Below are 24,456 nucleotides of genomic sequence, written 5' to 3' on the forward strand. Positions count from 1 at the left end.
GTTCACCAACTACTTCTCAGATAGAGTTCAGTGTGTCAAATCGGAGGGCCTGCTGTCAGAACATCTGGCAGTTTCTATGGGGGTGCCACAGGGATCAATTCTCGTGCCGACTAATTTCTCTGTATATATGAATGATGTCGCTCTTGCTGCTGGTGATTCTCTGATCCTCCTCTACACAGACGACACCATTCTGTATACAGTAAATCTGGCCCTTCCTTGGACACTGTGTTAACAAACCTCCAAACGAGCTTCAATGCCATACAACACTCCTTCTGTGGCTTCCAACTGCTTTTAAATGTTAGTAAAACTAAATGCATGCTCTTCAACCGATTGTTACCCGCACCTGCCCGCCTGCCTAGCATCACTACTCTGGACGGTTCTGACTTAGAATATGTGGACAACTACAAATACCTAGGTGTCTGGTTAGACTGTAAACTCTCCTTCCAGACTCACATTAAGCATCTCCAATCCAAAATGAAATCTAGAATCAGCTTCCTATTTCGCAACAAAGCCTCCTTCACTCATGGTGCCAAACATACCCTCGTAAAACTGACTATCCTACCGATCCTTGACTTCGGCGATGTCATTTACAACATAGCCTCCAACACTCTTCTCAGCAAATTGGATGTAGTCTATCACAGTGCCATCCGTTTTGTCACCAAAGCCCCATATACTACCCAACACTGCGACCTGTATGCTCTCGTTGGCTGGCCCTCGCTACATATTCGTCGCCAAACCCACTGGCTCCAGGTCATCTATAAGTCTTTGGTAGGTAAAGTCCCACCTTATCTCAGCTTACTGATCACCATAGCAACACCCACCTGTAGCACGCGCTCCAGCAGGTATATTTCACTGGTCATCCCCAAAGCCAACACCTACTTTGGACGCCTTTACTTCTAGTTCTCTGCTGCCAATGACTGGAACGAATTGCAAAATTACTGAAGTTGGAGACATATCTCACTCACTAACTTAAGCATCAGCTGTCAGAGCAGCTTACCGATCACTGTACCTGTACACAGCCCATCTGTAAATAGCACACCCAACTACCTCATCCCCATAATGTTATTTATTTATTTGCTCTTTTGCACCCCAGTATCTCTACTTGCACATCTATCACTCCAGTGTTAATGCTAAATTGCAATTATTTCGCCACTATGGCCTATTTATTGCCTTACCTCCCTAACCTTACTACATTTGCACACACTGTACATAGATTTTTCTGTTGTGTAATTGACTATACGTTTGTTTATCCCATGTGTAAGTCTGTGATGTTTTTGTCGCACTGCTTTGCTTTATCTTGGCCAGGTCACAATTGTAAAAGAGAACTTGTTTTCAACTGGCCTACCTGGCTAAATAAAGGTGAAGAAAAACAACATTTGGAGTACACTGGTCTGTGTTAAAGAATTCTCATGATCACTTAGGGTAAAATAAAAATTAAACACATAACGTCCTGTGTAAGAAAGGCACGAAAAACAATGGCCTACTACTGTCAATATAGTATGCCCTGTGAGATACATTTAAACAATTCTCATGACTTCTGCAACACCACGTAGGCGACATGGTGAAAGAAAAATACTGGACGGAGCTCCCTAAATCAGAAAGGTTACAAAAGCAATGTTTTACTATAGCAGCTTGCATATAGTGTCGCTTGTGACGTTGAGGTACATTTAAATAATTCTCCTGACTTTTGCAAAACCACATAGGCTATAAGACATGATGAGGTAGAGCATGTAAACAGGTAATAACATGGTTTCATTGTCTGCTGAATCACATAATAGATGTGTAAAAGCTCTACCTTAGACTAGAGGAGCATAACGACTATGTTTTAAGAGTTAAGTATTAATTGGGTAGGCTACCTGCTATCGATTTCGGCCTTTTTCACAGGATGTTTCAGACATACTATAGTAACTTGGCCCCTGCTCAGTGAAAGTAGGTGAAAGGTGAACTGATGTCATCTGACCCTGGCTGCAATTGCCCCCACCCAGATGTTCCAGCTCAAAGGGACTAAACTTATGTAATAGCAAGTGATGAGTCAGCAAAAAGTTTAGACAGTATGGAAAAGACACATCTAATCAGAAAAGCCTTTAAATATATACGTTAGGCTCTTGAACAGCTTCTATCCCAAAGCAATAAGACTGATACATAGCTAACAAAATAAATACACGGACTGAGTTAACCTTGTATCTTTATTGACCTTTTGTATTTTTGCACAATCACAGGGCCCTACACACACACACACACACACACTCACTCTATCAACTGCTCTCACACATAATACGCACATATATATACTGACTCTACACTCACATGCAAGCTGCTGCTACTCTGTTTATCATACAATGTATCCTGATGCCTAGTCACCTTACCCCTATACATATCCACCTCCATTGCGCCAGTATCCCTGCACATTGTAAATATGGTAATATGGTATTGGAACTGACCCTGTACATAGCATGCTTGCTTACTTATTGTGTTCTTCATATTTCTTCTCATTTCTCGTGTTTTTTTTCTTGTATTACATTGTTATTATTTCATTGTTGGGTTTTGAGTTTGCAAAAAAGGCATTTCACTGTACTTGTGCATGTGACATTAAAAGTTGAAACGTGAAACTTTATAGACCTCATCTAAGTTTGGATATGTTTTAGGCTCATAGTGAAAGATTCGCACTATATGAGCAATTCCTATCAAGAATGTAAATTGTAAGATTCAAGTCAGTGGATTTAGTCAAAATTACTCAACCTTATTCTTCTCGAGTGTACATTACCATAGATTGTGATTCAAGAGAACATTTTCTGTAGAGAACTGTTGCCATTTTGTCTGAAACTTGTAAACACAGAGGCCCCCCTTGTCAATGCAGACTCATGACCCATTCCACATTGAGTGTGCGGGCCCCAGGAAGAATTAACAGTAGGTATTATGTAACCTGAGGAAGTGTGGCACACCTCAGCAGTGTGTCCACAGTATACCCCCTAGCCCAGAGGAACACCAGGTTTTATTCTGAGCCGTCAACATGGAGACGTCAGATGAAAAGGAAATAAGAGTCGACCAACACCACAACGGGAGGACTACAGGGTTAACATGACAATAACGCAAATTAAGAACTTGACTTTTCTCAAATGCTACACTACATTAATAGGTTTCATATGTGTGATAAAATAAATTTAACTGACTTAATCTTCCAAATAGGTTCTTGATTAGAGCCAGGAGTTTTTACTGGGACATACATCAAACCATAAACTGTAAGCGAGACTGTAATCTGAGATATCTAATACAACCATCTCTTAGGTTACTACTGTAGGCACATTTAACACTTGCTCTTAACCCATGGTGCCATTAAAACATTGCTGATATAGTCACACTATAAACCGTCTCGCTTTAATGAAATACCCTGGTCTATTAAATATTGAGTCCCACAGTAACACCGGCATGTTTTGGACTTCTAAGCCCTTTAATACATTGTGTGTTTGAGACTGCTGGGTTGTACCTTTGGATTGGTCTATTTCTTCTGCATCCACTGGTACCAATCATTTGGGGCTCCCGAGTGGCACAGCAGTCTAAGGAACTGCATCTCAGTGCAAGAGGCGTTACTACAGTACCTGGTTTGAATCTAGGCTGCATCACATCCGGACGTGATTGGGAGTCCCATAGGGCGGCGCACAATTGGCACAGCATCGTCCAGGTTTGGCCGGGGTAGGCAGTCATTGTAAATAAGAATTTGTTCTCAACTGACTTGCCTAGTTTAAATAAAGGTTAAATAAATAAAAAAATGAGTGTGTGATTAACGGAAGCTGAGCTAGAGCAGTGTTTGAGACTGGGCTGATCCCAAAAACGGTTCTCCTTACAAAAACGCATGTAAAGTCATAACGTTTTGTGCTACAAACTAGTATGACATATCAAAAGACTCTCACGAACACATAACTTGTTTGCTCTAAGATGCTCACAAGCCACACAAGTGTCGTTAGAAGGTAACGGGTTCTTCTACAGTACATAGATCATAGGAAATCCCAGTGTCTATATTGTAATAAGGTCACAGTTGCTGTCACAAACGCCACAATTGTCACTGTCTAGTTCGATTTTAATTTCCCACTGAGCAAACAAGCTGTACTTACAGAATTCTTAGTCTTTTTTTATCAGGTTGTTTCTTTGGCAGACATTCTTTTTGACATTCATCAATAAAACTAATAAACGCAACTGTATATGTCAAATTGTTTTGTGTTTAACTTGTAGTCCTGGTGGTCCTGCAATGAAAATTGTAAAACACTTCAATTTGAGGCTATGAGGGCAGAGCAAGCAGATGAATGAAAATTGTGAATTTCATCTTGTTTTTCTGAGGGTACCCTGGTAACAATGGAGTCTATTAAAAACTACCAGAGCGTAGCGAATCAGACCCATTACACAGGGTCTGAATGACCCACCAAATGGGAGGCTCTCACCAAACACTGCCTCATTACACACTAGGCCAACAAAAACAATAAACTGCCCCCTACTGCAAAAAGACTGCTAAATAATATGCTACATATTAGGTAACAAATGGAAGTGAAAGGTTCAAGCTACAGATTTGGAGCCCACCACACACATATAGGTCCAAACAAAAAGCAATGGTCGACTCAGGAGATATTGTCCAAAAAAAAGTGAGGATGGCACATTTAGTTGAAATGCTGTGTCGTCACATTTAGTTGAAATGCTGTGTCGTCACATTTAGTCATCCAGATAGTCATGAGATCCACTCCCTAAAACAAGATGAACTCTGTTATTTAGTCTGGTTTATACATAGACCTTTCTCAAAACCTCTGATTTGCTGTTTTAATGGAATGCCTAGACATATCATAGTAGCTCACAGATAGGAGTGCAAAAGGGGACAATTGTTGTAGTTTTGCTACCATGTACTATGTCAATCTTCTCGTAAGTGAGACACTAATGCAGCTAAATAGTTCAAAGATGTCCGCTTTCTTTACTTCCTTTCCTTCAACTGGAGTGACCTAAGTGAGCTGTGAGATTGGTTTTTAGATCAATGTACAAACAAATGTAGTCAAGGTGATGAGTAGAGGTAGCCAGTTCAGACTATTGAGACGCCCTGAATCTTTGACAACTCCATCCGTTTCATCTTTTGCTGTTGGGTCCACTTTACTGCCGACTTCTCCAACTTCTTTTACACAAGGTGTGACTTCCCTCTAGTGGCTGAAACCAAAATGGCAAGACATTTGTATTGTACAAAGATAAATCACATACGGAATGATCTCATCAAATGTTGCCCATTAATCCATTATAATCATGTACATGTCGGTATGTACAATTACATCAAAACAAATACAGAGAACACTGAATTTGTTTAGCAATGTTGTGTCTAAATTGTAGCCCTACAGTTGATGGTAAAAACAGGGATTGATAATCGAAAAGAACAAGAAAAACAAACTACTAACTTAGTACTTTGGACACATACTGTATCGCTCCAAAACCTATATTTTAAAAAGGCATGCCAAAGGTTGATAATGCACTCACTCATTACAGCCTTAAAAATAAACATCACACACACATTCACGCGCACACATACACACAGCGCACTCTCTCCCTGGTACAACAGAAAACAATGCAACAAAGGCCCCTCTTTCTGCCGTCAGACTGGCATCTCCCTGCCAGTGCTGTGCCCCACACAGCCAAGAAGATGGAACAGAGAAGTTCGACAAGCGGTACCCAGCAAGGAAGGCCCAGGAAAACAGTGGACAACCCTTATTTGGGGACAGAATACAGCGTGCAGAAAAATTCTGGATACCGTATGAGAGTGAGAAAAGCGTTAATATATATTTTGGTATTGTGAAAAGTTATTTATGCTTCTTTCCCCCCCAGTTTAAAAGATGTGTATGCTATTCATACATTATCATACATTATACATTTGATTAAGATGATTGGTTTACGAACAAATCTTTCAAAAACAAGTAAATGATAGATAGTTGCTAGAATATTGATCAAGTAGCCTAGGCTATATAGCATCATTTATTGGCTGATAAGAAATTGCATTAACCTCTGTGATGAACAATTTGGATTTAGATGAATGGAAACGGTCAATCCATTATGTTAATTTTAATTTGATAATGGGAACGCTGACAATACAAATTAATTGGAACATTTCATGCCCCTTTAGCTGGCCTATTCATTTTTAAATTGATGTGCATTAGGGTTATGTTTTCTTAGGCCCACAACTCCTCCAGTTTTTAATGTCTTATAGTTTATCATGGGCGTGTGCGTCATATTGTGTAGTTAGAGTAAATGGACATTAGGATACAAAGAGAAAGCCGTGCTTTTAGAAGTCCCGCCATCCTCCGGTTATGGTCGGGTACCAAATGCGCAGTCGCATGAATGGACGCTACGTTCCTTTTCCGGCTGCATCTGCACAATCCACCAGGAAGTGTGGTGCGATAAATCCGAAACTATTAATCCCTTATACCTGGAGGAAGGAGATAGATATTAGTATGCATTTTGGATGGAATATACCATTTGTGTCGCCTTTCTAATCTACAAATTGGTGTTTTGCAATTCATGCAGGGTAGACATAATACCCTTAACTCCCTGCAAGTTTGGGTTTTTGTGCTGTAGCATTTAGTCCTTCTCAAATCTAACCCTTGACTGCAATGGGATGCTGCGGTAGCACAGAGGTAAGCTAACGGTTTCCTCCACCCCCATGTTGCATTCATTTAATTGCACCTTAAACATCATGCATGCAACGGCGATTGCACTGCTTATATTGTTGCGACCGCTGGCATCCAATGACAATTCTCACCACCGTAGTCAGATTAGATAAACCTAGGCTATGTTCATCGGGGAAGAGTAGTGGTAATCCTATTATTGAAGCCAAGAAATATCGAGCTATAATTTGCGACAATAATGGTTTTATAGTTTAGTTCATTACCACCGACATCAAGCTACCGCTTGAAAGCAGCTTTGCATACCATAAATAGCTCGTGAGCACCGTTAGCTTTGTAAACAAACCTCTCGCAACGTGCGAGATTTGACGCAATTGAACAGCGCCTTGACAATGAAGAAGAGTAGAATATCGTTAATGTGATTGTTTAACGCAAAGTAATGTTTCACTACATTCGGCCACAGTCTATCTACGAAAATAAGATGTCAATGAAATTGCGTGCCATTGTACATTTGTGTGAAATAACATGTGTAGCCTACAGTTTCACATTTGAATTGACAGGCGCATATAGACTGCATCCTATTTGCTAATGTGGCACCGACGATGTGTTGGTATGTTGTTTTACAGAGGACAAAGAGAGAATGGAAACCCTTGGAGGATCGAAGTTGCACGGATTTGCCGTGGTTCCTTTTATTTACTGTATTCTGTGTTGGAATGGTAAGTGTATGTATATATATATATATGCTTATTTATTTTACAATTGAAAACGAAGTACAATGTAATACCATAAATGTATGTTAAACCACATTTTAATACTAAATACAAGGCTCACCTCAATGAAAGTCGTTCAACTCCTCCTATGACACACTTTTTTAAATGCCCAGCTGATTGATTGCCTGACTAGTGGCACCTGTTAGGTTACCACACCTACCACCTTCGCTCAGCCAATTGTCTCCAAGCATGCAGACAATTAACATCTCCTGAAGTTTAAACTTGAAGTGTGCTCAGACTTTTGAGAATGGTTGACAGTGTGGCTAAAATGTATGAAACTAACAAACTGATCTGAATAGATGTTCAACTCTCAGACCAGGCAATGAGAGCGAGAGACTTTCACTACTTACTTTCACATATTGCATTTGTAGCATTGGATGCTAATGCTTGGTAATGCTTCTCTCAGGGGAGTATCTGTGGGTTCACCATCGCCACGGGGGGCGCAGGCCGCCTGGTCTTTGGGTATGACAGCTACGGGAACACCTGCGGCCAACGCAATGAGCAGATCGAAGGGGTCCGGCTGAGTGGACTGGATCAGACGGACAAAAAGTGAGTCTTTCTCACCCACTTCACACACTTCTATCTTGAAGTGGCAGTGACATTTGCCAAAACCCAACCCTATGTTTACAAACACAAATGGTAGGCCGAATTAGCCCTCATTGAGAAATATGAAGAAATAGCTTTGCCCCGTTGCTCATTGGTTCAATAGAAATGTCAAATTGCAGTCATTTTAACCGTGATCTGGACGCTACTGGCATAAATAGAACCTTGAATAAATATGCAGAGGCCTCAGGAGTAGGACGTTCTGTCACGGTCAACTGTACTTACTGCCTGCACCACCCTCTGGGAACACTGGTATTTCAGCCACTTCATTTGCATTGCATGCTGATTACTTTCCCCTCTTTGGATTGACCTTAATGCTTAATGATTGGCTAGGGGTACCATAGAATTAGGAATTAGAATACCTCCTGTGGTACAGACCTGTGGGTCATCAGCACAGGGTAATTCATTTCTTTTTGGTTTTGCCGGAGTGTCAGTCAACAGATATTAATGGGTTTGAATTCGCTCTGCTTGAAGTTTTTCCTCTTACCGTTTGGCCAGACTGCTGATGAAACAATGGAACATGTAATTTTTCATTGTTTTATTTGCTAGTTTCTTCCTATTGAACATAGAATTCGTCCATTGTGTTAATGTGTGTATAAATGGTATGCATTGCCCTGCTGCCAATGTTTACAGACACAAGATATAGCTAGTCATAGGGAATGGGGAGAGGGAGAGAAAGTAGCTTGGTATCAGTCAGTGACTATGTAAGTGAACGGAGGTAGACGTTTCTTGAGAGGTTGCTGGCTCACACCAGGAGGACCCTGTCACCCAAATTGTTGTGAAGAAGACTCCGATGTCACTGGCTGGCAGTCTTTTTCTCTCTTTTTGTATTTCTCTTTCTCTCTCGCTCACTATTTATGTTTCTTTGTCTTTCTAGGTCTCTGTAGGTTTCTCCCTTCTATTACTTTCCATACATCATTGTTTACTTTGTTTCTGCACTGTTGGGTGGTGCAGAGTGCAGACACTGCCTTGTCTCTCTGTCTGTTGGGTGGTGCAGACACTGCCTTGTCTCTCTGTCTGTTGGGTGGTGCAGACACTGCCTTGTCTCTCTGTCTGTTGGGTGGTGCAGACACTGCCTTGTCTCTCTGTCTGTTGGGTGGTGCAGACACTGCCTTGTCTCTCTCACTCTTCCTTTGAACAACCACAAACTGGCTGTGTTGCACATAACACCCACCCTTTTAATGTGTCTCCTGAATGGTGACTTCAGTCCCATTTTAGAGAGAGTTATACCAACAATGAGTAAACTGATTTCACTTATAGTGTGCTGTTGATGCTTGTGGTAGGGTTGTGTTGTGTAAAGACACACCTGCAGGTAAAGCTATTTAAATGAATAGCTATAGGGATATTGGACCCTTGGTTGTACATGGCTATTGTGTTGATTGATCCCACAGTGACTAGCCTGCCCAGTCTGAAATGATCCCCAAGCCTCTAGTCCTGGGTAATAGTCTGACATGGGTGTCAAAGGTGTGGTTGTATGTTTATTGACAGGCACATGCAAATGTATAGATGGAGGTTTTATCGACAGAACTATTTTGAAATGAAATGGCTTCTGCCCTTGAGAACCCTTTTCAGGCTCACTGGTTAGCTTCCCCGGTCCATAATCATCACATTAGCTAGCAATTATATGCTTCATTAAAGCACCTTTACGGCCCCTCCCAGGATTGGGCTATTGATGTGACTGATACACACACACACACACACACACACACACACACACACACACAGACTGGCGCTGTAGACTGAGACCACTGGATTAATGCTGGCCCCAGCGGCAGTGTGTGTGAGTGTGTAGAAGAGTTTGGTGGAGAGGGTGTGAGGCTTGACTGACAGGCCTCGGTGCGAACGCAACCACCTGATGCTGAACTCAATTGAGAAGGCAGCTGTCACGGGATTCAATTAAGGACTACACAGCTGTCAATCCTGTTTCTGTCTCTCTCTCTCACTCTCACTCTCTCTCTCTCTTATTCTTCACCTCACTTCCTTCTCTCTCTTGGTATATCTTCTCTTCATGTCATTAGACCTATGGTGCTTTCAAGACTAATCATGGTGTGTGACCTTCAGGCCGGAATGTCAGAAAGTCAGAGCTCTAGAAAAATGTTCCTAAATTCCTGACTTGGAATTACAAGTTGGATTTGTCCCTTTTGGAAATAGTTTTTTTCCGAGTTCTGAGTTGTCTTGAATGCACTGAAGTCGGACGTCGGAGATTGCCCAGTTCCCAGTTGTTTTGAATGCGGAAATAACAATAACACAGCTGTGATCTTTCTTGGTGGTACTCAGACATTGTTTGTTCGAAAGTGTCTATTTTTGCAATTCTGTGGGCGAAAAAGTCTAGCATTGCTGGGGTGGATAATGTAATCCTAGCAATGTAGGCCAAGTTGAGGTTATGTTCTATGCTGTTTTCAGTCCTGCCCTCAGCAACCCTTTAAGGTATAGGCTGGTGTCACACAATACAGTCAGTGACAACAAAGTCCGAGCTTAAGGGATAGCTGGTCAGGGTTTATTTGGCTAGTACAGTTAAGCAGCTCCTCATTCACAAGGCAGGGACCAAATGTAAACAGTACAGCGCAGTAGACGTATTGTTCTGGCCATGGCAGCTGGTTGATCCAGGATCAGTCTATCCAAGTCTGATCCTAACCTCAGCTGTTAGGAAGAACTGACTTTAGAGAAAGTCAAACTGCCCTCAAATATTCTGATAAATCCAGTGTGACTTGATTTTCATATCTATCTTCCTTTCAACAAGCATGTGTGCAGTGCAAACCACTGTGCCAGCTTATGAATCACCAGAAATTCAAATCTTGTCCATATACTGCTTACAGGGTAAGGAAACAATGTTGTTTTGTAAAATGGGTGAACTATCCCTTTAACATTTTAGAGGTGGGGGTACTTCAAACTTTGTTGACCTAATAGCAGGAACGGCACCATCTAGTGGTCAGAACCTGGTTATATCAGGATGTCGGATGGGACATAAAACAAACAACTTCAGTGGCTAATTTCTCAACAGGAGAAAAAAACATCACCAAATTCACTGAGAATACAATACATAGTATGAAGAATCAGTACTCAGAGCTGCAGCTTCATACTACTTGTCAGACACATAATAATGTCTGGAACGGAGTGAATGGAATGGTATCAACCACATGGAAACCATGTGTTTGAGTCGGATACCGTTCCATGTATCCTATTCCAGCCATTACTATGAGCCCGTCCTCCCCAATTAAGGTGCCACAACCGCCTGTGTTGTCAGACATAGAGAACTGATACTGGTTGTTGGGGAGCGATTGGTGTGAGGGGTCTGTGGGTGGCTTCTGACAATTTCTTTGGATTCTTAATCATTGTTAGTAGAAAACACTTTTAGTCCAAATTGAATGTTAGGTACTATATTTATTGAATGTTCTATGAATCCTATAAATTAATGTCAAATTTAGGTGCAATCTATTTCTGAGGTCAAATTATATTTCAACAAAATAATGTTGCAGGAATGCTAATCGGATCTGTTTCTAACTACAGAAACGAGTTCAGAACAATCTGAGATGGTGGGTGTCATTACTTGCTGAAATTACATGAAACGACCCTCCTGTGTGTGTGTGTGTGTGTGTGGGCGAGGTGCCCACCCCCTAGTGTATAAAAGCACCAGGCAGATGGACCACAGTGAAGGATTCTCTTATTGACATGTCCTTGTTCCTTCCACTCTCCATTCCCCTGCCAAGTCCCATGGACCAGTTCCAGGAGCAGCAGCCAAAGGCTCTCTATCTCGTGACATTCTATCATATCTCAGTGGATAAGGTATTGTTGAGGCAGTGGGTTTGCTTTGTCCCCAAAATGAACAGGACATTGAGGGGAGGTGTAGGCTTCTGGGTTTTCCCGGTCATTTTGTGACTTTGTTTTCCTCTCTCAGAATCACATGTTCCCACAATTTCACATCTCGTGACTCATTCCTCATATTTGTAATGGGAAACAGATTTTATTGATAAACTGTTAAACAAATTGCTGAAAATTCTCACATTCCTTGTTACCCATCCCTTATGTAGGTGTTATTGATAAAGAACAGATATTTTGTTGTCTGATTTGTCTGCAGGTATGTGTTCTTCCTGGACCCATGTAACATTGACATAGTGCAGAGGAAGATCAAGTCCATGGCCCTGTGTGTGTCCCTGTGTCCTGATGAAGAGCTGAAGACGTACCAGGACCTCAAGAGATTCGCCATGCACAATGGTGAGTGAGTAGGGCCCCTGGTGAAACAGAGTGGACACTGTCAGCCAGTGGTGATTTTAGCATGCAATTCTTGGTGGGGCAAAACAATTATCATGTGTAATGCACTACCAGCAAATCCACTACACAACACTAAACAATACATTAAATGCACTATAACCGTGACAAACGGTGCCCACAAACTGTTAGGGCCTACATAAATCTGTCCCAACACCTTACCAATGCTACAACTGCTATCAGCGGAGCCTTGTCTGGCAGCGAAACAGTTCATTCAGCTTCATTTACTGCCTTTAAAAAAAAACATAGCTGATATGGCTGACTTACTTAAACAAATGTGGTTTCTACTGACAATTTAGATGTACAAACTATGGCATAAGGGGATGACAAGCGTATAAGAGGCAATCCGTAATTTTGATTAAGACATTAGTGAGCGAGCTAGGATGGACATAGTCAGTATAAATATCCCAGAAACCCTAGACCCACTCTAATTTGCATACCGCCCAAACACATCCACAGATGATGCAATCTCTATTGGACTCCCCACGCCCTTTCCCACCTGGACAAAAGGAACACCTATGTGAGAATGCTATTCATTGACTACAGCTCAGCGTTCAACACCATAGTACCCTCCAAGCTCATCACTAAGCTAAGGATCCTGGGACTAAACACCTCCCTCTGCAACTGGATCCTGGACTTCCTGATGGGCCGCCCCCAGGTGGTGAGGGTAGGTAGCAACACATCTACCACGCTGATCCTCAACACTGGAGCCCCCCAGGGGTGCGTGCTCAGTCCCCTCCTGTACTCCTTGTTCACCCACAACTGCATGGCCAGGCACGACTCCAAGACCATCATTAAGTTTGCAGACGACACAACAGTGGTAGGCCTGATCACCGACAATGACGAAACAGCCTATAGGGAGGAGGTCAGAGACCTGGCCAGGTGGTGCCAGAATAACAACCTATCCCTCAACGTAACCAAGACTAAGGAAATGATTGTGGACTACAGGAAAAGGAGGACCGAGCACTCCCCCATTCTCATCGACGAGGCTGTAGTGGAGCAGGTTGAGAGCTTCAAATTCCTTCGTGTCCACATCCACAACAAACTAGATTGGTCCAAACACACCAAGACAGTCATGAAGAGGGCACGACAAAGCCTATTCTCCCTCAGGAAACTAAAAAGATTTGGCATGGGTCAAATCTCCTCTAAAGGTTCTACAGCTGCAACATCGAGAGCATCTGGTTGCATCACTGCCTGGTACAGCAATTGCTCGGCCTCCGACCGCAAGGCACTACAGAGGGTAGTAGTACATCATCACCAGTACATCACTGGGGCTAAGTTGCCTGCCATCCAGGACCTCTACACCAGGCTGTGTCTGAGGAAGTCCCTAAAAATTGTCCGACTGTTTTCTCTACTACCGCATGGCAAGCGGTACCGGAGTGCCAAGTCTAGGACAAAAAGGCTTGCCGGGATGCTGGCCTTCTAGGCAGAGTTGCAAAGAAAAGTAATATCTGACTGGCCAATAAAAATAAAAGACATTAAGATGGGCAAAAGAACAGACATTGGACAGAGGCCAGCATCCCGGAGTCACCTCTTCACTGTAGACGTTGAGACTGGTGTTTTGTGGGTACTATTTAATGAAGCTGCCATTTGAGGACTTTGAGGGATCTGTTTATCAAACTAGACACTCTAATGTACTTGTCTTCTTTCTCAGCTGTGCACCGGGGCCTCACACTCTTTCTATTCTGGTTAGAGCCAGTTTGCGCTGTTCTGTGACGGGAGTAGTACACAGCGTTGGACGAGATCTTCAGTTTCTTTGGCAATTTCTCACATGGAATAGCCTTCATTTCTCAGAACAAGAGTAGACTGATGAATTTCAGAAGAAAGGTCTTTGTTTCTGGCCATTTTGAATCTGCAATCGAACCCACAAATGCTGATGCTCCAGATACTCAACTAGTCTAAAGAAACCAGTTTTATTGCTTATTTAATCAGGACAACAGTTTTCAGCTGTGCTAACATAATTGCCAACAGGTTTTCTAATGATCAATTAGCCTTTTAAAATTATAAACTTGGATTAGCTAACACAATATGCCATTGGAACGCAGGAGTGATGGTTGCTGATAATGGTCCTATGTACGCCTATGTTGATATTCCATTTAAAAATTCAGCCGTTTCCAGCTACAATAGTCATTTACAATATTAACCATGTCTACACTGTATTTCTGATGAATTTGATATTTTAATGGACAGACAATGTGCTTTTCTTTCAAAAACAAAGGTATTTCTAAGTGACTCCAAACTTTTGAACATGTGTGTGTGTATATGTTTGTATGTATGTGTATATATATATATATATATATAAATAAATTACGCCCTGAATGACAGGTTGCCACTGCTGTCAGCTATATGCTTTTCTGCCATCAAAGCACACAAAAGCATAACACTGACAGCATATTGAATCATTGACAGAGTCTCTATACCTCTTAGTAACTCTCTACTGATAATGCTGTGGACCCCAGCACATACAAGTTATTGATTAGAAAATCTGTTTGACGACAGTGGTCATGTCGTGAATTGTTTTGAAAGGAAGCGCTTGCATTTTATTCATCACAATCTCACCTCATATCCATGAAGGAAAAAAACAACTAATCACCACAAATTTTTAGATGAGCGGCGTTTAAAAAACAAATGGAAAGGTTGTTCCGTTAGAAAAGAGTGCTATGAGGAGCAGTTGTTTCTCACCCCCCCCTCCCCCCCACCCTCACCCCACCCCCATAAACAGAAGGCTACTAGGTCATCGTTCCAGCAGCCATCCATCACGTCATTGACAGTGAATCACTGCCATCCTTTGGAACGACAAACCCTTTCTACAAACACTGACATGACCGTGATCCCGCGTGCCATCTTCCCTTAATACTGTCCTTTCATTCAACACACACTCTGGCACAGCAGGCACCTTGGCACATGTGGAGAGCGAACTAGATGAACAAAGGCACCATTAAGGCCAATGCCACCCCTTGCTGTATGGGTACTGTTGTTTGTGCTATCCTAGCCCGTCCTTCAGCCAGGCTTGCGTGTCTCCTGTCAGCACTGTATATACTTATTGTGACACACGCACTCCATGTATGCCCCATGATAGACTGGGCTGGGGTTATGTAACTTTGCCTTCTCCAGAGGTCTTGTGTTCTGATTCTGAATTCCTGTGGCAGTGAGCGTAACACAGTTAAGAACAAGATTGTGTAACGTGCTCAGTTGCATGAAGGGAAAAGGATGAAATATGGATCAGCATATGTTGGTTTAGACAACATATTGAGCTATAACTGATCACTTCTGGGGAGACTGAATTTAAATCAATCGTCCTTATGTTCCTAGGTATGTTTATGGTTTCACTTTCCTGTGTTCAATGTCTTTGTATTTCACTCAGGGTCGGAGCTGTGTTCATACGAACTAGCCGGTCACAAATACCCCAGCCTTCCAGAGAGGTTTGAAAAATGTCCCAAACTTCCAGTTCCACCAAGGTAGGAAGGCCTAACATTAGGGCTGCATTTCAATAGGCTTAGATTGCTTATTTTCATTCAGGACTTTCACTTAACCAGTCATATAGATTAGATATTACCTCAAGAAAGGGGGGGTACATATATATTTTTTTAAGTATTCAAACCGTTCATGTTTTAGAGAACCTCCCAGGTCATGTGACCCCTGACGGTTGACCTCTACTTCGTTCCATCCCACAGCAAATCTCTCCCGGTGTTCAACCGCTGCACACCGGTGGACATCTCCTGCTATGCCAAGTTTGCAGAGGCTGTGGTGACGTTTGTGAGCGACAACAGCGTGTTGCACAGGCTGATCGGTGGCGTGATGGCCAGCAAGGAGATCATCGTGGGCCTCTGTCTGCTGGCGCTAGGTGATGACCTCATCAGCATGTTTGTTATCAGCAGTATCTCGGGGATGCTGGATAGGTATAAGCAATATGGCCAAATCTGCACCCATTGGGGAACAAGGTGGAACTACTACCATGCCTATCCAATTGTTTCAGATCTACATGAAGAGCCAGGGAAAGGAGCTAATGGGTTGTTTCTGGACAGGGCCTTAGTCTCTGAACTCAGTGGGATTGGTCTTGTGAGAGTGAATGACTAAATCTTTATTGTATTTCTGGGGCCCACTAGTCTCTGAGCCTTCACTAATGTGAGACAGTAAAGAATAGACCTGCATAGGGAACATCTGTCCTGCTCTAGTGCATTCTGCTGATTTCTCCATATCAGTATGTAGTGTCAGTACATAGGCAGTTACTGTAGGTCAGACATCAACGGTGGAGAAACGCAGTGCTCGGTGAAAATACAGCAAAGTCATCACATCTTTGAGTCCCCCCGAGACTGCGCTCTTTGGAATGAGAGGAAGGAAGCTCTCAGGTAAAGGGCATGACATGGGAGCCATGAACTTGTACATTTGGGAGTTAATGCTCAGAGTACATGTGGGTTAGAGTAAGACAAGGTTCTGCTGTGTCAAGGTGGGGAAGGAAAGGGTTTGAATATGGTTAAGCTGATCCTCGATCTTCACTTGGGGAACTGGTTCTCTTGAGTTCTGATTCGTGGTCAGTTTTGGTTTTTGATTCCAAATGGTTGAGGTTAGGGTTGAGGCCCGAGGGCAGGGTTAGCTGATCCTAGATCTGTGTTGTGCTACAGTGCTCTCCATGATCCTAATGCTGATCATCCGCTACATCTCTGCTGTGCTGGTCTGGATCCTCACTGCCATGGTGGTCCTAGGCTCCCTGGGTGAGCTCATTTACCTGTTTCCTGGCCTTACTTCCTGTGCAGTGTTTTGATCAATCAAAATAACAACTGAAAACCGTGCCATAGTTTTGCACCTAGCAGTCATTCTATGATCATTTTTGGGACAGTCCTCTTTGCATTTAGCAGTGTGCAGGTGTTCAATCTATCATAGAAAGTGTCTCCGTTTTTCTGTAGCGGGCACAAGCATTCTGTGGTGGCTGTACATAGACCACCGGTTAACTGCCAACAAGACCTTATCTAAAGAGACTGCAGAGACTACGGAGACGAAAGATGCTAAGGAGGAAGCAGAGATGACAAGGGACAGTGCCCAGGCGCTTCTGGTGTATGCCATCGCTGCCACCGTATTCACAGTGAGTACAGTTAGTGTTTGTGTTTGGAATGAAAGGGAGACTGGGCAACCAAGCCTTGTAAATTGTGGGTGGAGTGTGTGTGACATTTCAGATTGAATGCCTGGTGCTGCTTTGAAATCTCAAACTCTTGACTCCTGGCACCTCCCTACTTTTTTACTCCCCCCTCCTTTCACTCTTTAACCTTCCTCTCACTCTCTCCCACTCCTGTTGGCCATCTTCCATTTGTTTCATCATTCTCCATTACCCCTTGTCTTCATGTCTGTTTTTGTCTTCCTATGTCCCTTCCACCTTCTCTTGACCTGTTGTTCTCTTCTTCACTAATTTATATCCCTCTCCCTCCTTATCGATCCCAATTTCTCTCGCTCTCTCTCATCCCTCTCTTCCTATACCCTTCTCTCTCTTTCTGTGTGATTTCCCCCCCCCCAGGTGATCCTTCTCCTGCTGATGCTGTTCATGAGGAAACGAGTGGCCCTGACCATCGCCCTGTTCCACGTGGCCGGCAAGGTGTTCATCCACCTGCCGTTGCTCACCCTGCAGCCCTTCTGCACCTTCCTGGCCCTGCTCCTCTTCTGGATGTACTGGGGCCTGGTGCTGCTCTTTCTTGGGACCACCGGTGAGGGAGGGAGAGGGAGAGGGAGGGAGGGTGGAGGAGGGAGTGGGGCAAGGGTTCTCCTCTTCTGGATGTACTGGGGCCTGGTGTTGCTCTTTCTCGGGACCACCGGTGAGGGAGGGAGAGGGGTAGAGAGGGAGGGAGGGTGGAGGAGGGAGCGGGGCAATGGTTCTCCTCTTCTGGATGTACTGGGGCCTGGTGTTGCTCTTTCTCTGGACCACCGGTGGGAGAGGGAGAGGGGTAGAGAGGGAGGGAGGGTGGAGGAGGGAGCGGGGCAATGGTTCTCCTCTTCTGGATGTACTGGGGCCTGGCACTGGAAGCAAAAGTGAGTGAGAGAGAATCTTTACAAATGGTAAGTGATGAATTCCAACACAACAGGACACCGCACTAGTACGGTTTAGTTCAGTTTACTGTATTGGCCTTATTCAGGAACTTGTCCAAACTAGTCCCGACCACTAGACTGAGACTGAGATGTCCACCTCAGGGAACCCGGTCCAGAACGAGGAGACAGGTCTGACAGAGTTCCGTCTGACTGGGCCTCTGCAGTACATGACGTGGTACCACGCTGTGGGCCTCATCTGGATCAGTGAGTTCATCCTGGCCTGCCAGCAGATGACTGTCGCTGGAGCTGTGGTAACGTACTACTACACAAGGTCTGACTCTGAAATTATATTTTCATGATTTGTTTATGTACAAACTCTACCTACATGTACATATTACCTCGACTAACTGGTGCCCCCCCCCACATTGACTCTGTACTGGTACCCCCTGTATATACTGTAGCCTCGCTATTGTTATTTTACTGTTGCTGTTTAATTATTTGTTACCTTTTATTTTCTATTTTTTTTACTTAACACTTATTTTTTCTTAACTTCTTAAGGCATTGTTGGTAAAGGGCTTTTAAGTAAAGCATTTCACTAAGTTCTACACCTGTTGTATTCGGCGCATGTGACAAATACAATTTGATTTTAAATGTTTATTCTATAGGATATCGGCTATAAGATTAGTAATAACATTCGATTTTATTGTCTGTCACAGAAGTGTGTTCTGCTAAAACAAAAGTCGAGGAATTTATGGGAATTCCAGAGAGAAGAACAAGAATGTCAATTTAAACTTCTCGGTCTCTTCATTTATTTGGCCTCCATTCTATTTCCCTCTATCCTTTCCTCTGTCTCAGGGACAAGACCAGGCTGCCAGTCACCCCCATCCTGTCGTCAGTGCTGAGACTGATGAGGTACCACCTGGGCACGGTGGCCAAGGGATCCTTCATTATCACCCTGGTCAAGATCCCACGCCTAATGCTCATGTACGTCCACAACCAGCTCAAGGGCAAGGTAAAGCACCCTGTTGACTAGCTTCTCTCTCTCTCTCTCTCTCTGACATTCATTGTATGGATAATAATAAAATACTGCATGTTACATACAGTGATGTGCTGTACAAGCTAATCAAGGCTAGCTTGTTCGTTTGTCGCCAGTAGATCTTACATTGCTGTCAATGTCAACATTGTTGTGACATGACACCTGCCAGAGAGGATGTATGTTCAGATGGCTGTTTGAGTTTGACACAGTGCTGGTAACATTAGGGGTGTTGGTTTGGTTAATAAATGGGACATATAATGACTATATATTTTGTCATTTTGGATAAACATCTGGTAAACCATGTTACTATATTATTATGTCATTTTCTTTACAGGTATTTTTCTTTATTCTCCTTGGAGGGTAATGTGAGTTAGTGTCTGTTGTCCTTAACCTACTGATTGTTGTCACGTCCCATGTGTTGCTGCTTGACTTGATCTATGGAGAGACACCTTGCAGCATAATGAATTGAAGGGATAAATTGGCATTAGCTCTCCAGAGTTCTGAGAGTGGAGGTAACTTCACCTGACTAATGCCCTGAACTGTAGGCCTACAGTTCAGTTGGGTAGGCCTACAGCAATCTGACTGCCTGCTGCTTTCAGTTTCCACTATCTTTTGGTTTAGCATGGAGATGTGAGAACACTATGTTCTGGAGCTCTGCAGGGAACAGTTTTGAAAACTATTGTATCTATTTTTGAATAGTGCATCTGATACCTTTCCCCGTCTCTCTCTCACACAGGAAAATGCATTTGCTCGCTGCATGTTGAAGACCTGTATCTGCTGCCTGTGGTGTTTGGAGAAGTGCCTCAACTATTTGAATCAGGTAGGAGTGCTTTCCTTCCCCCTAATTGGATATTTGTTTTATATAAATAAAGGATAGATAACAGGTGTAAGTTGGTTTGTGTCCTGCTGGTCTGCTTTAGTGACTACAGTCTCTCCTCTCGCTCTGTCTTTAGAATGCGTACGCGGCGACAGCCATCAACAGCACCAGTTTCTGTACGTCGGCGCGCGACGCCTTTGTGATTCTGGTAGAGAACGCTCTGAGGGTGGCCGCCATCAACGCCGTGGGAGACTTTGTCCTCTTCCTGGGCAAGGTGAGGGGCGCAGCTGGGATACTTGAGGGCTTCAGAGCAGTCCCTATTCACTGTTACAGGATCAGATCTACTTTTCAACCCCTTGATGATTAAGGTTAGGATGGGGGTAGGGTAATCTGTTCCTAGATCTGTGGTTAAGGGCAGCCGTTACATTGAGTGTGGGCCTGATTGCGTGGACTCACAGGAGGCTGCTGAGGGGAGAATGGCTCATAATAATGGCCAGAACAGAGTAAATGGAATGGCATCAAACACCTGGAAACCATGTATTTGATACCATTACACTAATTCCATTCCTGCCATTAACACGGGCCCGTCCTCCCCAATTAAGGAGCCACCAACCTCCTGTGACGTTGACTGTTCAATTGCCTGAATTTGAGGAGTAAAACTTTGACCCTGAGTGTGTGTTTGTGTGTGTGTGTGTGGTCAGATCCTGATCGTGACTTCCACAGCGTTCGCCGGCGTACTGCTGCTGAACTACCAGCGGGACTACGCAGAGTGGGTCCTCCCTCTCATCATTGTCTGCCTCTTTGCCTTCCTGGTGGCCCACTGCTTCCTGTCCATCTTCGAGATCGTGGTGGACGTACTCTTCCTCTGCTTCGCCATTGACACCAAATACAACGACGGTACACCGGGCAAGGAGTTCTACATGGACAAAGCCCTGATGGTAATCTACGTGAAGATATGGTATACTGGTGGGATTTCGTTGAAATGGGAAATTATATGTGTATCTATACTGGACAAAAATATAAACGCAATATGTAAAGTGTTGGTCCTATGTTTCATGAGCTGAAATAAAAGATCCCTGAAATTTTCCATACGCAAAAAAAGCTTATTTCTCTCAAAGTTTGTGCACTAATGTGTTTACATCCCTGTTAGTGAGCATTTCTCCTTTGCCAAGGTAATCCATCCATCTGACAGATGTGGCATATCACGCTCCCTCAACTTGAGACATCTGTGTCATTGTGTTGTGACAAAGCTGCACATTTTAGTGGCCCTTTATTGTTCCCAGCACAAGGTGCACCTGTGTAATGATTATGCTCTTTAATCAGCTTCTTGATATGCCACATCTGTCAGGTGGATGGATTATCTTGGCATAGGAGAAATGCTCACTAACAGGGTTGTAAACATAATTGAAGAGAAATACCGTTTTTGTACATATGGAACATTTCTGGAATCTTTTATTTCAGGTCATGAAATATATGACCAACATGTTCCGTTTAAATTGTGTTCAGTCTAGGTTTTTGTTTTTCTACACTAAAGCTAAGGATTCTGTGGTTTAATGACGAAGGTAATGCATTCATTTACATTGTTTTCATTTTAGCAGACTTACAATAGTGAGTGCATACAGTTTTATATATTTTTTTCATACTGGTACCCCATGGGAATCGAACCCACAACCCTGGAGTTGCAAGTGCCATGCTCTACCAACTGAGCTAGACGGGACCATTCACATGATATATTAAGTGTATATTAACCGACACTGGTGCGTTTCAGCACATGGTATGACACTCCTTTCCATCTCTTCCTGCAGGAGTTTGTGGAAAACAGCAGGAAGTTGGAACGGGTGGTGGAGCGAGGGCGGAGCCGCCCCACTGAAGCGGTGTCGGTGGAGGGGCCGGAGATGAAGCCCATGGTGAGTGACAGTGGAGAGGGCGGTGACACTGAGGTGGGCTGGGGCTTGGACGGAGGCGGGGGAGAGTGGGAGGAGCTGCAGGAGTTCCATGTGTACTACCTCCTGGTAGGGGTGCTGGTGGACTGGGCCCTGGGGGAGCAGTGTACCATGGTTTCCTTGATCCTCTGCCTGACCGAGGACTTGGTCCTCTTCTTCTGCGTCTACCTGCCCACCTCCACACTCGTGCTCTTCGCCATGCTGCTCCAGAAACCCTCCCCCGTCGTCGTGCCTCAGCCACAACCAAAGGCACAGACGCCGTCGCCATCTAGATCGTTGTCTTCGCATGCTAGCTAAAGCATGCTAACTAACTTACCACAACAGCATCTTGCTCACCCTCATCTCTAATAACTCTTCTCAAACTATTCCATCCCTCTTTTTTCTTTTTTTTTTTTACTGTTTTTTGTTTTGCTTGCCTGTCATCTCCTGGCCATCTTTAACCTGAAGTGTAAATTAGTTGGAGGTTTTTGTGCCTTATCACCATGGTGCTTTTTGGTAAATAGGGACATGTCTGGTAGCTCTTCTGTCAGCTTAGAAAGATGGTGGGGGGGGATGAACACAAAGAAACAGTATGCCATGAACAGTCCACCCCCCTAAAGTACACAGCAGTGAGAAACAACAACGCCAGACTGCTGATGCATTGCTAAAAAGGGACCAATGGGAAAATGGATATAGGACTTTTTTTTTGCCTGTCTATTGTACGGTGCTGCTGGATTTCCATTTACTGCTGGAATTATTTAAAGCATTGTTAGTTGCCAACTTCAGTAGCGCCTATCTGTTTACTTGTAGATTTGGCCTTTTCTTATCTCCTAGATACTCAGAGCATTATGGGTAAAGTTATTCTTGTAATTTTGTAGTTAAGAGGTAGAAGTATCTCCCCCAGTAGTTTGAAAATAATAAGCTATGTGTATTAGTCATAATGTACAATCATTGTTGATAACCGCAAGCAAGTCAGCTTTGGCCTAAGGATATACAGGCGTATCCCTCAGCCCTCCTCTGAGTGTCCCTCAGCTTTCAGGTCACAAGATGGATCTTAACATCACCACTCCACTGCATGGCTTCCATTTTCTTTTCCGTACCATTTTCTCATCCATACATTTCCAAGCTTTTTTTTTTTTTATCTAACCCTTTTCCCACCCATTTATTATTTTACCTTGCAAGTACTTTTTTCAATGACTGCATGTGATGCTGTGAATGGAGTAATAAGACTTGAATAACTTTGCTTTCCAGGCTCCAGGAACAAGTTCAGCTTGACCAAAATCACCTAAAGGGACTTTTTTTTAAAGACATTCCAAAATGTTTATTTTTACCAATGTGTAACATGTTTACTATGGTTTCACTCCAGGGATACAATATTTTAATAAGAAACTGTAAAAAAAATATATAACAATGTAATGAAGCACTTTATATTGAAGCGCTGCATATTTTAAAAGGCTGATGCATTTTTCGTAGTGATGTCCTTTTTTATAAGACAAAGAATTGCCATCTAGTCAAACACAGTACTAAAATGTATTGAATCACTGGGTTGTCAACGTTTTGCATAACAAGTTTGCCTTTTGGTTGGACTTCTCGATCAGCGTGATACTTATTCATCATGCAATGATAGCACTTAGATGTGTTTTTAATCAACCACTGAAACTTAAGTACGTTAGACTCACGTTTGCATTTGAATTCAATCTGCATCATGGAAGAGTGTTGTTTTGAAAGGAGATGTATTTTTTTACCAGTGAGTAGGGGATTTTTTATTTTTATTTTGCAGCGCGATTTTTGGGATGTTCAGAAACAGAGGATGTGATCATACAACTGTGTTACAACAGGAGGAAGACAACTTGTAGTTCCCATGGTTTGGAGGGACACAGAGACAAAGTTACTGCGATTTGGAAGTCTACCCCCCCCCCCCCCCCCCTACACCTAGGCACTTAGATCTACAAGGGACCATGAGAAGTTTAGGGGTAGGGACTAAGAGTTCATTATGAACTGGGCATGACATTTACAGAGAAATATCCAGAGGGCTGCAAAGGCTGTTGCTTTTCTTACTCAACCAATTGTCCCCTAGTTTGACTCATTTGGTTCCTCTATCAAACCAGTCAGTCATTGTTGGGATTGATGGACAATGTACATTTGACCTAATCAGGTGAGGTGTAACGAGTCCTCTTCCACTGAAGTCTCAGTAGGAAGTGAACTCAGACTTTGCAGCCCTCGAGCAATAACGCAACACCATGTATTTACCGCTATAAAAATGTCTTCCTACTTGCACTACAGCTTTTAAAGACAAAAGATCCTGGCATAGAGCTATCATCTGATGTTAGGGGGGGGGAGGAGTGGAGGTGGACACACTCTCACTTTGCCTTAACCGGTTCCATAGGCTGTG

General features: G+C 43.3%; 1 protein-coding gene across 2 annotated transcripts; it reads left to right on the forward strand.

Annotated features, from left to right (window-relative positions):
* The first annotated feature begins 5,587 nt into the window (after positions 1-5,587).
* On the forward strand, positions 5,588-23,465 carry LOC139366318 (choline transporter-like protein 1). 2 transcript variants are annotated; one of them, XM_071103672.1, is made up of 16 exons: positions 5,588-5,779; positions 7,265-7,354; positions 7,815-7,957; positions 12,087-12,223; positions 15,642-15,735; positions 15,952-16,121; positions 16,900-16,989; positions 17,182-17,357; positions 17,784-17,970; positions 18,452-18,620; positions 19,145-19,301; positions 20,062-20,145; positions 20,279-20,416; positions 20,844-21,080; positions 21,948-22,049; positions 23,316-23,465. In XM_071103672.1, the coding sequence occupies exons 1-16, from the start codon at positions 5,588-5,590 to the stop codon at positions 23,337-23,339; spliced, it is 2,190 nt and encodes a 729-aa protein (XP_070959773.1). In that variant the 3' UTR covers positions 23,340-23,465. The 2 variants fall into 2 exon arrangements, with proteins under 2 accessions (XP_070959773.1, XP_070959774.1); XM_071103673.1 differs by lacking the exon at positions 5,588-5,779 and adding an exon at positions 6,361-6,650.
* Positions 23,466-24,456: the final 991 nt, after the last annotated feature.

Source organism: Oncorhynchus clarkii, chromosome 14 (assembly GCF_045791955.1).
Source record: "Oncorhynchus clarkii lewisi isolate Uvic-CL-2024 chromosome 14, UVic_Ocla_1.0, whole genome shotgun sequence".
Lineage (NCBI taxonomy): Eukaryota > Metazoa > Chordata > Actinopteri > Salmoniformes > Salmonidae > Oncorhynchus > Oncorhynchus clarkii.

What these genes read in the sequence shown, in the direction of transcription:
- LOC139366318 (XM_071103672.1), top strand. Translation starts at nt 5,588, where the DNA reads ATGCAACAAAGGCCCCTCTTTCTGCCGTCAGACTGGCATCTCCCTGCC. An exon ending in ACATGGACAAAGCCCTGATG is followed by an intron (nt 21,081 to 21,947) that starts GTAATCTACGTG and finishes CTCTTCCTGCAG; the next exon opens with GAGTTTGTGGAAAACAGCAG. An exon ending in GGCCGGAGATGAAGCCCATG is followed by an intron (nt 22,050 to 23,315) that starts GTGAGTGACAGT and finishes TTTGCTTTCCAG; the next exon opens with GCTCCAGGAACAAGTTCAGC.